This window comes from Eleutherodactylus coqui, chromosome 3, assembly GCF_035609145.1.
Source record: "Eleutherodactylus coqui strain aEleCoq1 chromosome 3, aEleCoq1.hap1, whole genome shotgun sequence".
Classification (NCBI taxonomy): Eukaryota; Metazoa; Chordata; class Amphibia; order Anura; family Eleutherodactylidae; genus Eleutherodactylus; species Eleutherodactylus coqui.
In genome coordinates, this window is record NC_089839.1 from 78023041 (window position 1) to 78040255 (window position 17215).

The 17215-nt window shown below is 41.5% G+C and overlaps 1 protein-coding gene across 3 annotated transcripts in view; it reads right to left on the reverse strand.

The window, feature by feature from the left end:
• Positions 1–17215, reverse strand: part of CFAP61 (cilia and flagella associated protein 61) — a 332916-nt gene that overhangs the window by 50172 nt on the left and 265529 nt on the right. For all 3 annotated transcript variants that reach the window (XM_066595763.1, XM_066595760.1, XM_066595761.1), the window contains exon 25: positions 13990–14195. In XM_066595763.1, coding sequence (XP_066451860.1) covers positions 13990–14195 — 206 coding nt within the window. The remainder of the gene's footprint in view (positions 1–13989; positions 14196–17215) is intronic.

A 17215-nucleotide genomic window follows, 5' to 3' on the forward strand; every position in this document is an offset into this window, starting at 1 on the left:
GGCTCCCATAGGAGTCTATGGAATCGGCCGGTATATTCTGGCAGAAAAGATAGGTCCAGACCTATCTTTTACGTCGTAAAAACGGCTGGCCCAAAAGTGCATACGGTGCACTGGGTGAAATGGTTAATTTGTCTAACGAGTTCCAGATCTGTTCTTTTTCCAGCAGTATTAAGCAGTGTTTCATGCATGTCTTTGCATATTGTGTGCACATTTGGGCACCCCCCATTGACCTCTATGGGAACCTTTGATGTGCAAATACGCAGAAAAATAGAGCATGCTCTATTATTTTCTTACGTGACTAAAATATGCGTGCAAAATACAGAAATGCGTAATTTGTCAGTGGAAAAGCTTTGTGCTGCGGAATTAAGGATGTCTGGCGGTATTGTTGTGGATTTCTAGCATATAGGAGATATAATTCTGAAATTAAGGGTATTCTGCAGAACACATTCCGCAGCTAAAAAATCCAACAAAATCGTCGCTAATTGACAAAATCCGCTTCTGTGCTGCATCCTGCAGAGAATGCTGTCTTGTGTGAAAGGTTCCTTACACATTTTAAAGGATCAAAGCTCCTTCTACATTTCATGTTCAATCCATATTTATAAAATCTCATTTATACATTAATACAAAATATATCCCAAAGCCATATTTTCCCAAAAATCCTTTAACCCTTCCCTGTCTGACCACAAAACACATTCTAATTGAAGGCTGTACAGCTTCCGACGTCAGAAGACGTCCGGCAGGGTATTCTTACTGTTTATTACTGGCCACTCTGTTGTTGGGGGCCTCTCCAGCATGTCCCATACTGCAGTACTGGCTCTAGCCAGCAGGTGGCACCATTGTAAAATGCCAGAAAGAGAAAACCCCCAAGGAAACCCTGAATCCGAAATTGGACTGCAAAGGGTTAACTTTTACCTCTATCAAAATTAGCCATGAAGTCTTCTCTCTCTTCTGCAGCACGGAGAGGAAATGAAATAGAAAACCTCCTGAAATCATCTTAAGTTGTCAAGCGATTTTTATTGATTTAGTCCTGAGAGATGGAATTAGTAGTTTTGAAGTGTGGTTGCCATTTAATTCCAGTACAAAAGAAACATGCTAGATCTCTTGTTTGCCTTCATATATTCCTCCTCTGATATTCTGCTGCTGGCCTTATAAAAAGCACACCAATTTACCTCTAATTAGACTGCGCACTGTACAGGCTGCATTAGCCCCACTCAGCTACTCAGTCAATACTGTAGCCGTTCCCATTTCCCAGTCTTCTGCTGGAAAAAAAAACTATTAGTAGGGGTTGAACAATAAGAACAAAATGATACAGCTTTTATGTAATTGTGAACCTATTTATCCATGGTACATTCCAGAAGCAGCGATTTTATTCTCCCCCCTACCCCTATTGCAACTTTTCATAACACGCTCATTACATATGCATCATGCATCCCACATTTAGCATAATCTGATTGGAAATTATTATTGTGTAAAATCTCTTTGTTAAACACATTCATATCTTTTACCCAGTCCTCCGAAAAAAACATCACTTATTATAACAGGATCTGTGCTCATTCTTCTGCCCTAATGTCTCTATTACCTATTATTGGTTTAGCATTTATTATAATTATCTCATTACACATGCAATTTCATCTTGGCATCTCATTAAAATTGCAATAATTATTTAATCACTTTTAGCCTGATACAAACAATAGTCTATATAAATTGGGTCTAAGTGAAAAGGCCAGTGGGGTTAAAGCATTAGCAGTGCCGATGCTTGCCTGTAAATACGAGCCATGAAGCGCTGCCTGTCCAGGTGAGCGGCGCTGTAAGATTATGAGCAGTTAATGCGAGCACAAGTGGCATGGATTGAAGAGTACAGATAGGCCCATTTCGTGTTCGAATCCTGCCTCAATTACTTCCCTTGAATACAAGCTTCATTCTTTTTGGTAGACAATGTTCTTTTCAATACAACTGAAATGTTATTTTCTGCTACAATTATCTGTTTTGCTATAGGATTACAAATGGACACTAATGAATATCACATAGTATAAAAATGATGGATGTGGGAGAGCTAAATGGTTGGATGCTCGATATCACCACTTGTCTGATGTTATGAAGTTCTGGCGGACAAAGAACAAGACATCAACAAGCAAAATAAAGGGAAGGGAAAAGTACAATATACTATGCATTAGCGTTTACTACAAATGTGGTTGTCAACAAACAATCCTTGATATTCGCCTTCCGCCCTAGGTAATAGACTACTATGCAGGACCTCTATCTGAAAACAAAAGGGAAGAGACAAATATAGCGTGGCCCTTGTACTGGAGGGCAGCAGGGCACAAAGGAATGGATGCAATGCCATGCTACTTTCTTCTCTGCAAGGAACATCAGTGGTAACAATGTAGCTTCTATTGTGAAAATTCTCAGCTGCCTTCTAGATAATTCCCCCTACGTTATGGTTCAAATGAAGAAGGAGGCTCTGATGATAAGCAAAGTGGATGCAGAAGGCGGAAAGAGCAGTAATTCTGTGTAGTAAAGCTTCACCCAATAGCTGCAGAGCAGGAAGTGATATCAAAGAAGAGGCATCCTTTAGGCAACTTCAGCTGGGCAGTCCAGTAGCATGCAGCAGTTTGTTAGGGTGGTTTCACATATATGGCGGACCCTTCATTCGGAGGTTCTGTCTCAGATCCAGGACAAAATACCAAAAGAAAAAGCATCATAAGACGGGGCCATTCAGCCAGGGGGTTCCCTTTTCCTGTTCCACGAATTGAGCAGGAAACCAGAACCCCTGATGCAGATGAGAAACCTTCCTGACTCTCTTGAGAACCTCTAGTATACAGAACACTTTGGAAATATTTGAGGAACAGAGCGAAAGAACTAGTGGCTGTGGTATGTTAAATGCCTCTAGTAAGTCTCTTCTAGTAATTATGAAAATCTGCCAGGAATTTAATTTTAAACAATGTCTGGTGGCACCATCACAATTATTTAGGTCACTGTAGTAATGAGGGTGCAGTACTGCCAATTTTGACAAACTGTACCATTCCAGTCAAAGATGAAATGTAGTTATTTCCACTGAATTCAATCTACAATAGCAGTCTAGTGCAGTCATTCCACTCCACTAGGCCCTGTTTTTTGTCTCATGATTCTTTATGAAACACCGGCAGATATGAGGATTTCTCTATGTTCTTTGAAGAGGTTGCCCAAGTTAAGGACACCCATGTTACTGGGTCCCCATATCTTAAAATAAAAAATTAGCGGTCACTTACCTCTCCTCACTACCAGAGCCGTCCTTTGGTCTCTGCTGTGATATCACTTTAGATGCTGAGCCCATCTACAAACAAGCTGCAGCAGCCAATGACAGCACTCAGCGATCATGACCGATCGCTGTCATTGGCTGCTACAGCAGATTTATAACTACGTCACTGCTGGCTGTAAACAAGCAGTAGAGAACAGAGATGGTGGCAGGAGACGAATAGGGAGTGAGGAGAGATGAGTAACGGCTGATTTTTAATTAAAAGGGGGAACCTGGTGACAGGGGTTTTCATAACTCGACAACCCCATTCAGCAATGGAGAAAAAGAACCACCAACTCCAGTTGACTGAAAGCATACTGTCTCTTGGGGCTAAATGATTTATAATCTATCTCAGGATTGGTTATCAATAGATGATTGGTGGGGATTTACTGCTGAGGCTCACACAGATCAGCTGACTGAAGTAAGAGCAGTGCTTATGTGAGTGTTGTGGTCACTTCATTCCATACCAGGCACACTTGAATGGGACTAAGCTACTCTCAGGCCATGTGACCGAGGAATTTGATGTCACATGCCTGAGAATAAGCTGGCGCTCTACAAATAAAAGTTATTATTATTAGAAGAAGCTGCAGCATTCACCTAAGACCACAGCGGCCTCTTCAATTAGCTGGTTAGTGGCAATCCACCACTCAGGATCCACACACTCAGCTAATTGATGCTATTGATGACGACATCTAAACGTTTTCAGTATGTGTTGATTAGTCCTGCACAACAGCTTGAAAGAATTTCAGCCCATTGCTCCGTACAAAGGAGCTTCTAGTATGTTATGTTGATGGGTTTCCTCCGATGAACTGCTTGCTTTAGGTCTTTCCACAACATTTTTATAAGATTAAAGTCAGGACTTTGACTTGGTGATTCTCAGTGCCATCTTAACGCATGGGCCTGAAGGGCACTTGCCGGGGGGCCCCACAAGCATAGGGGCTCCATACTAATCTATGTATGTTAACATTTCAATGCATCTTGTATCATATATGATAATGCTGTATGGTGGGATGTAAAATTGGCACCAATTTGTCTATATCAGTGATGGCAAACCTTTTAGAGACAGAGTGCCCAAACTTCAACCCAACACTTAAGGACAGGGCCGCTTCAAAATAGACAGCGTGCAGATTTTGACTGCTTTTTGGACGTGGAAATACTGTAGAATACCCGCAGAGGAAACTTCTGTGGAAAATTCTGCAGCATTTTTGCATCCAAAAAGCAGTCAAAATATGCACGCTGTCTATTTGGAAACAGCCCTGCCCATTTCCAACACATGTAAACATACCCTAGCAGCCCCAGCGATAATAGTGACCCCCTCCAGTGTTAGCGGCCCTAGCAATAATAGTGCCTCCCCAGCAGTAATAGTGACCCCCCCCCAACAGCAGCCCCAGCGGTAATAGTGACTTTATACAGCAGCCCCCAGTATAATAGTGACCCCCCCTAGCGGTAATAGTGACCCCCACAGCGGCCCCCAGTATCATAGTGACACCCCACAACGGCCCCCAGTAGTAATAGTGACACCCCACAGCGGCCACCAGTAGTAATAGTGACACCCCACAGCGGCCCCCAGTATAATAGTGACACCCCACAGCGGCCCCCAGTATAATAGTGACACCCCACAGTGGCCCCCAGTGTAATAGTGGCACCCCAAAGCAGCTCCCAGTGCAATAGTGACACCCCACAGTGGCCCCAGGTGTAATAGTGACACCCCACAGCGGCCCCCCATACCCCACCAAGACCCACATACTTACCCCCTCCTCCTTGTCGAAGTGCCGCTGCTCCTCTGCGCTGATCGCAGGTGCACACTGACATCAGTGTGCTGCCAGACACCTCCTCCTCTATTCTCACGGAACCAAATAGGAGACATCAGGGGAGGAGGATCCCGGCTGCACACTAATGTCACACTGTGGCTGTGATCAGCGCCGCTAGCAGCGCAGTGAGTGAATATCGGCAGGGGAGCAATGGCCCCTGCCGGTATTCACTAACCTGGTGAGCGGCCAACGACGACTATTAGTCATACTTAGAACAGGATTGGGAGTGTGGTTCTCTAGTTGCTTTTCCTATCAGCAGGTGTGGGAAGCTTTATATTCATATCCCTCCCTTTTCTCTTTGCTGTTTATACAGTTCTGTTTATTCAGAGGAGAGGTTGGAGTTGGTGAGATCCTCTAGCCTGGGTGAAAAGCTTCCATTTCAGATAAGTGCTGCTGTATCCTATCTGCTGTTTTTAATTACCTTTATTGTTTTGCATTGCTGTGTCAGTATATATCTCCAGGCGTTCCTATAGGGATAGTCCAGGCCCAGAGGAAGACAGCAGGGCTGTCCTTATCAGGACAATAACTCTGCTTCCAGGCAGGGGCTCCTCACTTTTCTGTTTCGTAAGGGACAGGTTTTTTCCATCTTCCTGGAGTGGTGCTCACTGTCCTGCATTGCGTGGTGTAAGATACTTGTATTCACTGTGAACTTCACCCTGCGCCTATGCTGAGCGTGGTGCTCTTGTGCCGAACGAACGTGACAGTCCTCCTAAATTTTAATGACGTTGCCCCATGCCTGCTGTATCCCGATATAATATGTATTTCCAGGTGAATAACCCTTTAATCATGTTGATTAGTTGTTGCTGCACAGCATGTTTTTAATGTTTCAACACGGATCTTGTTTGAAGTGCCAAAAAAATAAATATATATATATATGTTTAATTTATTGACAATTTACACTTTCAATTCCTGTGAGTAGTTGTTGTAGGGGCCCGATACACTGCTTTGCCTGGGGGCCCATAATGTTGTTAAGATGGCACTGGCCATTCCAAAACTTTACTGTTCTTTATTCTTCTTTAACCATTCTTTTTGTAGAACGACTTGTGGGCTTTGGGTCCTTGTCTTGCTTCATGACCCACATTCTCTTGAGATTCAGCTGACGGACAGATGTCCTGACGTCTTAGTTTGGAATTTGCTGGTATAATTCAGAATTCATAGTTCCATCAATGATGGCAAGAGTGGCCCAGATACAGCAAAACCGACCTAAACCATGATACCACCAGCACCGTGTCTTACAGATGGTATTAGGTTTTTATACTGTAATGCAGTGCTTTTCTTTCTCCAAACATGACAATTCCAATTTAATCCAAAAATCTCCGTTTTGTTCTCATCCGCCCACAAAATATTGTTGCAATAGCCTTCTGGCTTGCTCAGGTGATCTTAAGAAAACTGCAGACATGCAGCAATGCTATCTTGGGAGAGCAATGGCTTTCGCCTTGAAATCCTTCTATACACACTATTATTGTTCAGTTGCCTCCTGATGGCGGACGCATGAACATTAACATTAGCTCATGTGAGGAAGGCCTTTAGTCACCTTTTACACGAGCCGATAACCGTTCAGTGTAAATGTATGCACAGACTGAACGGTGAACGATAATTTGTTTGGTTATTGTTCATCATTCAGTTTATGTAGCATAAAAACTGAATGATGATCGGCCCACGTCACAGGCAATCATTCATCTATGAACAACTGCCTGTTTGCTTTGAATGGAGGCTGGCAGGCCAGAATGATCCATGGTGCCTTCTGTCTCTATTCACTTACTAAGATCATTGCTGTGTAAAAGCACATAAACAATTATCACTGAGACGCCCCGTTTAGAAGGGCCCTTAGAAGTTACCCTGATTTTCTTTGTGATCTCATGAACTACTATACGCCTTACTCTTGGCGTGATTTTTATTGGTGGACAACCCCTGGCAGGGTAATAATGGTCTTGAATCTCCTCCATCTGTACACAATCTGTCTGTCTATATTCTGTAAACTTTTCGTGCCTATTAAACATTACCAACTCTTCTTCAGAGGTTCTCAGAAATCTCCTTTGTTTGTGCCATGATACACTTCTACAAATGTGTTGTGAAAATCGGACTTTGCTAGATCCATGTTCTTTAGGACATTTGGCTGGTCCACTTTTTAGGACATTTGGCTGGTCCTCTTGTAATTGTGTACAGCTTACTGCTTGCCACGCCCATCCAGTCCGCCAAGGTAATTGACGGGAGATGGAGGACAGGAACAGGCTAGATGGCATGTAGAATACAAGGTGTTAGGAAATAGCTAGACATTTGGGACTAGGCTATTGAGGAAAATGGAGTCAAGTAACTTTCCCTGATCTGCCCTAACTGAACCATCTTAAAAAGCAGAACACCTGCCCTGAAAAGGACAACCCTGCATCAGGATCCGAAATCATTTCCTTATATGTCCCTGGGTGGTAAAAAAAAGGGAAGGGAATACACCGAGACAGGGCAAAACAGGACAGACAAACAAAAACATTGAGGAACAAGCTGGAGAAATACCAGAAGATGCCGAGAGTAACAATGTGAATAATCAAAGTCCAAAGATACACAAGTAAATACCCAGAAGATCAAAGGCTATAATACCACCTAATGAGCAGGACCTGTACACCAATGTATTACCAGCTTCCTCTATAAAGAGGAGCCATAATAAATATTCAAAACTGTTAATAAGCTGGCTGAGATAACAGATATCCCTGCCACCTCATCAGTGCTACAACAGAAGGAAGATGTTTCTCCCAAAGCGTCCAGTGCCAAATGATACTGTGCATGTGCCAGCGAGGGCATCACGTGCTACAGTGCTGATGCCGTGACGTCACACCGGACCTACACATGCTCCCTGGCAGCGGCGCCATGACACTGTACTAAGCGGCACCAATATTCTGTACTAAGCAATAGACACAGACACAATAAAACAGAAAACCCTTCATATAACTGCACAATACAGCCCTTGTTCATATGACATAGATCTAAGGCTCACCACATGTCAACACAGATTTCTTTTTATCATACATGCACATATATTTGTATATGTTATTGTTGGGGAATATACGTTGCATATAAAAATGTACTACCTCTTTGCCTTCCTTTATGCATGTATTAACATGGGAAAGAGATTTTGATCAGTAACCACTCCTGGAGAAAGTATTATTTTATATAATACATAGTGTATCAGCTCTTTCATTCTAAGTGCTTCCTTCTCCATTCATATCCATTCTTAATATAACAGCAGCTAATGTCTACTGCAACATATATCACAAGGCATTCAGCCCTATAGAAGAGCACTACAGTGTAGTATGACCATAGAACAATGTCACCTATTTATTAATATTTCAAATGAATCTCTCTGGAGCTCCTTTTATCTTTCTTCTCCCGCTCATGGTAGTGTTTGTTTCAAAATGCTTTGAAGCATTACTGCTTCCCAGAAGGTCAGCGTGCTTGACTGCCAAGAGAGATGAGTGCATGAGTAGCTGGGTAATGCATGTTATCACGTCTAGCTATTGACTTATAAGTAGCTCTTACAATCCTTGTCCTAGGGAGGTTCGGGATGATGACACTGGTGACCACAAAAGAGAGTCTTGGACAAAAACGGCCATTTTTTCAGCTCTTTGTTAAAGATTTCTTAGAAGCATAAAATGATTTCAGAATGTTTTCTTCTGCCTTATGCCACTTAGCTCCAGACTCTATTTTAGTTGATAAAGCCTCTTCTGACCCAACAGGGTTTACTATGCATCTGTGGAGCATTAAAGAGACAGTTCATTTGCCCCATTGGAAGGCTTTATTTATGTTGTCATAGTTTAGACATACAGAGTTCTTCACTCAGAACCTTCATGGTATGATTGTGTCTACTAAATATAACTGGAGAAATGCCAGTACATGGGTTCTCTCAAAAAACAAGAAGATCTCTGTTTCCTTTGCCATCAACTTCACTGGACTGGCCACACTGTGCAAATGCCCGATTACCATCTCCGAAAGCAATTTCTATACTCTCAACTCAAGAACGGAATGTTGGTGGACAGCAAAAGAGATTTAAGGATGGACTTAAAGCTAACCTTAAAAACTGTGGCACAGACATTGAAAACTGGCAAGCATGGGCCCTCGATTTGTGGGTCCACCGTTACCAACAGTACTGTGAATTTTGAAGAGGCGCAAATGGAGGGCAAAAGGGAGAAACGTATCAAGAGGAAAGAACGTCAAGCCAACCGTTGTCAGGACTGTTTTCAACTTGGAAACCAATGTCCTCACTGCGAAAGAACCTGCGGATCAAGGATAGGTCTCTATAGTCATCTACAGACCCACCGCAAAGTCCCCATACTTGGAAGACAAATATACTCGGCCACTAGTGATAGCCTATGATGATGATTGTGTCTACTAAATATAACTTGAGCAATGCCAGTACATGGGTTCTCTTAACAAAAAGAAGACCTCTGTTTCCTACAGGTAAAGTTTTTGCACCGCTTTCTGTCCTATTACTTCTGTTTCTATATACAGTATCCATAAAGGTAGCACATTACGGTACCTTGGAGAATTTGATACAAATTACTAAACTGCTTAGAGTCAAAGGGAGTTTTCCCTAAAAATAAGATGTCCCAAATCAGCTGTATTCTGTGAAAAAACCTGACACCAAGTATTGAATTTCCCTGCAGCGCCACTACAGGGCAAATGAAGCATTACACAGTGCGCATTAAAATCAATTGCCTTCTCATTTAATTTAGAGACATGTTGGGTTCTCCAGAAAGTGAGACACTCTTCACAGCAACTCTCTAATTAAGGCTAGGGCTACATGACAAGTTTGGCCGCGAGACACGTTGTACGACCAAAGATCATTGTGTAGCCCAGCAGCCCGACACACTCATTACAAGTTGCTGTCACCCACAAATTTCAAAAACTACAATCTCTGTGGATTTTTTGCAACCTGGTTTTATTTAGATATGAGTAGATTATATAAAGAACTTCCATCGTAGCAGAATATCTCTACAAACATGTACATCACAGACAAGCATGCTGGTACTCATATAGTAGGCCACTAGTCTAATCCAATCACATCAATTATCACTTTTTCCAGCTAACAATGGGTTGGCAGCGGAGGCGTAACTTTCAATGATGCTCCCAACTATCATATGCTGTTTAATTCCTTCTGATTGTTAGTTCCTTATGATCATGATTGTTTCTTTATGTGACAGGCAACATGACTGCAGTATGTGTACTTCCTATAGTTATGAATCTGCCTGCCAGATTTTTGTGTTTCTTATTGAATTTGGCCTTCATTCTGCATGGTACCTTTCACAGTACTAATATCTGACTATTACAAGTTTCCACAGATATTATGAATACCTTACACATTACTTTCAATCTAGAAGATTTTTTTTGTTAAAGGCATTGTCCGGTTACCTTTTGAAAATTAAATGGCAGGTGCGGAAGTGCTAAAATAACAAATCAAACATCAATTATCCATTCCCGGTAATCCAGCACTGCGGCCCCGTTATTCATCTAGTCTCTGTTGGCAGCGGAAGTCAGGTGACCACTGCCAGCCAACCAGGGGCCGCAATTTATGCACCCATTCTGCTGATATCAGCACTCACATCCTGGAAGCCATGATGCCAGAAGTTCCGACCAGTGCGGCCTCTAATTGGCAGGCAGTGGCCACCTTACTCCCAACTGTCAACAGAGACGGGTGAACAGCAGGGCTGCAGTGCTGAACATGTACCTACTGCTTGATTTGCTATTTTAGCACATTTTCACCTGACATTTAATTTTCAAAAAGTAATCCCTTTAACTGTAACCTGTTGGCACACAGCATCCTAATAGAATGGCACTTCCAGGTCTATTTTGCCACGTATTGCCATATCATTATGGAGTGCCATATAAGTCATACATTTCTTTTAATAATAAGGTAATGTGTAAGGAAAAAAAAGTGTTGTATTTTTTAAAATATTTTTTAACATTTTATTAAACTTATTTCACAATTTTTGTCCCACACGACATAATCATGCTTATATAATACACTGCAATACTTCTGTATAGCAGTGTATTATGCCTGATAGTTTTGCATTGTCATGCATCCTATTAAACCCTCTATCTGGGCAGTCCCAGATGGCATTGTTGGGACATAAACAACCCATCAACACTTAATGATTCTGGAGGGCAGACAGACTGATGAAAGAAGTCTCCTCAATCTATCAGCTACTTTGATTCCACGGTCAAATTCAATGGGTTAAAGTCCTGGAACTAGAGTTCTCTTCGATCCTGGCAGTTGCTGCAGAAACCTAGCTATGTGTATTAGTCGTGCTCCTGCCAGTGGTCGTATGGGCACAGTGGTCATGGAGCTGAAAGTACTGCTCTTTTGTAGTGAGTTGTCTCTTTCCATTGCTACATACTATGTAACCTAAAGACATATAAGAACTGTAAACACAATATGGTAGATTTTTTAATCTAGAGTATTTGCAAATGTTGAAATTTTTTTTAGATGCATTGGAGCAACAGTGGTTGTAAAGGTACAAATAGCCCTTCAAAAAGAGGTTCACCATGGCTAGTAAAAGATAAGTAACATTCACCAACTTCACTGCATGAGTCTGGCCTGATAAAGTTTGAGGTAGAACACAGTAAACTCATTCCTAATAAATTCAGCCAGTGAAAGACTCTTCTGTACATACTTGGAAGTGTCCAGGAATGAACATGCTTATAAATGCAGAGACATGCTATCGCTCTTCTCCACAGTGGAAGCTTTTATCCATAATGCATTCAGAACAAAATGTCTGCTCGGACAACAAAATCGATGCATTGAAAGAAACTTTTTATAGCAGCAGGAATAAAAGCGGTAGAAGAAATGTCACAGTCTATTATTATGAATCATCTGATACTCAGTATGGATAGCGATGCAGTATACTCAAGGAAATTATTCACTATTGTTAACATTGTCTCTGGTGAACCAAGAAAGCTGTCTGTAGGCCACATGCTGAATGTTCCATAGGAATAGACTCCTAAGATATCCGCTAAACCTAAAAAAAACCAACCTATGGAGAGGCTTCTAGTTTTCTATTACTTTGACTAATAATTGGGTTTGTCAGGTTTCGTCCTGTGTTTTAGTGATTTCTATGAAGAGGAATATCATTGTAGACTATGCCTATTGTTGCCGTCAAAAATAGTGCAAGTACGAGGTTTACTGTATCTAACTAGTCTGCTTTCAGGTTTTTAGTCACATTGAATTTATATACCTCCCACTAGTAATGCAGTGTGTATATCCACAGGGACTATTGGAAAAACTCTTAACCCCTTAGTGACCAAGTCTGTTTGCGCCTTAATGACTAGGTCAAATTTTGGAAATCTGGCATCTGTCACTTTAACATAAATAACTCTGTAAAGGTTTTGCACATCCCAGTGATTCTGACATTGTTTTTTTCGCCACATATTGTACTTCATTTAAGTGGTAAAAATAGACCAATAGGATTTGTGTATACTTTTTAAAAGCACCAAGATTGGGGAAATTTTGAAAAAATTATTATTTTTTTTACATTTTCAACTGCAATATCTCAAATATGTACAAAGTTTTGATGCAACTGGTGGCTTTCAGAACAGACATTTTGCATGAAGGTGATTTAGGCCCCATTGCCCACTTGTCGAGCCCTTGAGTGGCCAAAACAACAGAGAACCCCCACAAATGACCCAATTTTAAAAACTAGACCCCCTAACGAATTTATCTAGGGGTGTACTGTGTATTTTGATCCCACAGTTTTTGAATGAATCTAAGCAAAGCAGAAAGAAACAATTACGATTTTCGTTTTCTTTGTCAATTGTGACATTTTAAAAACACCCCTTTTTTTTGTACAGCACACATATGAATGAAGACTTTAACCCCAAAATGGATCCCCCTATTTGTCCTGTGTTCAAAGACATACCCCTTGTGGCCCTACTCTAATGTCCGTATTCACAACAGGGCCCAAACTGAAAGGAGCATTAAACTTTCACTGTTTTTTAACTTTTATGTAATCGCCATTATCCATTGGATAACAGCGATCACATGACCAGAGACTGTTCACTGCGGCTCTCGGCTACCTTTAGTAGCCAGGAGCAAGGAGGTTTTTAATTTCCCGGACCCTCCCCAGCTTCTGCGTTTGTGTCTGCCATTTTGGCAACGGGCGCATGCGCTGAAGCTGGTAAAAGGTTCATGGATAAGGATCCCTTCAGGGGACATCACTGAAGGTAAGTAATTTCACCTCCCTTCGCGGTTCGCATTCGTGACGGGAGGTGAAACTTTAGCTCTTTTTTAGTTTTACCTGATCACAGTTATCCATTGTATAACGGCGATCACGTTACCAAGGACCACGTACCGCAGCCCCCTGTGAAATCTTCAGGCTCTTGGTTACATTTGGTAGCAAGGAGCAGGGAGATTTTAAATTACACAATCAATCTGTGGCTTTGGCGCATGCATCTGCCATCTTGGTGACGGGCGCGTGCGCAGAAGCTAGTCCATTGCTAGTGAGGTGCCACAGGGTTCAGTATTAGGCCCCATTCTGTTCAATATATTTATTAATAACCTGATAGGACTACACAGTAAAATATCAATATTCGCAGATGATACGAAATTAGGAGTTAGGTAGAACTCAAACGTTGATCCAGGATTATTCTGACTGCCATTATGGAGTCGAGAAGGATTTTTTGCCTCCAAATGAGCTAAATTGGCATCTGCCTCACTGGGTGTTTTTTGTCTTCCTCTGGATCAACAAGGAGGGTAGAAACAGGCTGAGCTGGATGGACATTATCTTCACATTCAGCCTAACACACTATGTTACATCTATACACTAGGTACAATGTATGTATTCATGTAGCAAATGCAGGACTGGCACATGCTGTGTTACGAAGGCACTACTGTAGTAATGTAGCATGGATTAGTGGCCTTACCTGTAGAGGTCTTGGATGAGTCCTTCTTGAAATCGAGAGCACAGATTATTCAGCAGACGTTCATGCTGTCCATATAGGCATATGAGATTGGAAGCAGGAAAAGGCTTCAGAGATAAACAGGTTATAGCTTCTACCATACTGTACTGATTGATGTGCAATCGGAAGTAATCTCCATTTACAGCATTGCCCGTTATGATTTCTTGTCCCTAAAATGTCATTGTGAGAAGTATTTGATTATTATCTGTAGATTTAATATGAAACTGATTAAACTAGGCAGAATTATTTATGGCAGCTAAACAAGTCCACACACATTATGTTTAATCCGATTTCAGAATAAAGGGACAGATTTACTAAGGCCGTCTAATACACAAATCTGTCGTAGCGTCACACGCTCTGTGATAGATTTGGTGCGTGTTTGAATCAGTTTCCTAATTTATATCACCTCTTCGCTAGTAACTTTAGAACAGTTTGTGCAATGAAAAAAATACAGAAGGCATGAGAGAACCAATGGTATCATTCAAGAACAGTGATACCTGCAGCTAAACACTGGCCTAAGCATATTTAGCACAGAACAGACCATATGCACACACAAAAAATACTATATACAGGCACAATAGGAGACATAAATATCCCAATGTACTGTGGTTAAAAAATGTTATGAAAATTCTTTATAAAAATATTTTTTTAGATACAATATACACCGCTTAATCCTGGGCTTTAATCCTCATTCTTATGCAATCTCGCAGGAGCAGTTCAAGTTCTCGGATGTCAGACATAGCCAAGGACTCGGAGGAGAAGACAGAAGTGGTTCTTGGCTGCTTCTGCCTTCTCTATTAGGCCTCTTTTACACGGACGATAGCGATATCGCTGCAAGAAAATCTGCGCAATATTGCGGCGTTTTCTCACAGCAATGTTGTGATTTTGTGTCGCTACAAAGTCACGCAACTCTGTAGCTCTTTTGCAGAGATTTTCAGAAGGACTTGAAATATAAGCCCTTCCCCAAAAATAAGCCCTAGCTGCATAAAATAAAGTACGTCACCTAACAGCTGCTGTCAGCTCCGCCGCAGGTCATCTCTGCTGGTCCCCGATACTTATCCTCAGGCAACAATTCCTGGTCAAGGGGATGAAAATCCCCACCTCCGGGAAGTGCTGCCTCTGATTGGTTCTCGAGTGCCGTGGCTCAGCCAATCTGAGCCAGCGTTTGATGAACCAATCACAGACGTTCATTGAATGGCTGTGATAGGCTCATCAAGCGCTGGATCTGATTGGCTGAGCCACAGCGCTCGGGAACAAATGACAGTGCTTTCGGGAGGTGGGGTTTTTGAACCTCCAATCCAGGAAGCACTGGCAGAAGACATCAAACAAGTGCCAGGGACCTGCGAGCAGACGTGCGGCTAAGTTGTTAGGTAATGTATTGTGTCTTTTTATTTTTTAATGCAGATGGGGCTTATTCTAGGGATTTAACAGTAGCACTTACTATAAAAGTTGCATTGCAGCACAAAAATCGCATTTTCATGTGATGCGATGCAACAGAAAGGAAGGCTCCATAGGGAAACATGCTACAAAACATCGCAAATCACGGCAATATTTAGCAACCTGCACATATTTTTTAATTGCAATGTAGCAGACCACAAAACTTCGCTAATATGAAGGAACTAATTGGAAAGCATGGGCTTCTCATACATGCGATTTGTAGCAGTGTTGCATTGCGAGAAAATCGCACGATTTTGTCACCCATGTGAAACCGACCTTACAGGTTACATAACGCTCAGTGAGTGCTATGTAGAAAATGCAGGAAGTCTCAGTGATCTCCCATGGCATGTCAGAGCTGCAGAGTCCTAGCAGACCCCTGACCAGCTCTGACAGTGACTACTGGCACACTAAGGGGATGGGGCTCAAAGGAATGCTCCGGTTACTGCGGAGAAGTGTGAAATACAAAATAAAAATACAGTGTGAATGACTCCCAAAGGTCTTATATGATGTCATGGGGGACATAGATGTTAAAAAAAATAACAAAAATAAGTTTAAAAAAATGGCAGAGTAAAATAAAAATATATACTTAAAAAAGAAAATGACCCACCGGCGACGCCAACCTAAACCATTGCCATATCAAAAATGTCTGAAACAAAATGGCAAACCAATTCGTATACTTTATTTTAACATAAATATAATAATTTTAAAATACTATAAATGTAATTTATTTTCTTACCTTTAGTACACATTACCCCAATAAAAAAAGAGAATGTGAAAAAGGTATCAAAAAATAGCCCTGTATGTGACACAAAAAAGCAGCAAAAAATTTTTGGCGGGCCTCGAAAAAAAAAAGGGCAATAAACCACCACATGGTTAAAATTGCTAGAAGATGTCTGCTCTTTTAAGACCAAAACACTCTGGTCTTTCAGGGTTTAAAATCTGCATAACCATGACAACATGTACTGTTAATATGCACATTTATCATTGATGAATAAATTAAAGGCTATATACACCTTTTCACAATGTGTTTTTGGAAATGAAGACTTTTTGTAATTGAGTTTCATTTAAAATTACTGAGTGTTTGATTTCTATGCATGTATTATTTTCCAGGGCACTGCAAACTGGAAGACTGGAATCTTAGCAAATTCTGTCAGTCGTAGTAAACTGACAGCTCCTTCACTGTCTTTCCACTGAGCTGTTATAAAGGGCTGTATGACAATGTTAGGGAATAGTGGAGGGGATCAGGAGGATAGAGAGCACAGAAAGCTATTATTACAGGTGGCTGTAATTCACTCTCACTGAATTTTCTGCTTTTATCAGCAGTGAAAGGAAATGGACCAGCAACTACTTAGAGAGAGGATGGAGAGAGAGCTGTGTAGTATTAAGTGGGCGTGGTTATGCTACACAGCCTCTGAAAGAGGAGAAGGGAGGTGGATCTGAGCTTGTGTGCATTCCTGAGAGAGACCAGCTGATCAGTGCTGGCAACACCCCTGAGCCAGAAACTTGAATGTAGGAGAGTATGAAGCTTTCTAAATGCCTGAAAAAGGAAAACTTAATGCAAAAATACAGATAAGTACATCATTTTTTGCAGGGGCTTATAGTAAGATATGTGTATATTGATTTTTCACGCACAAAGTTTTCCATAGACTTTAATAAAAAATGAAGAAGAAAACACCTGCTTTTTGTTTGACACCGCAGTATATGCATACACTGCAGCCTTTCAATCACCATGCTGAGGGGCACGGAAGGCATG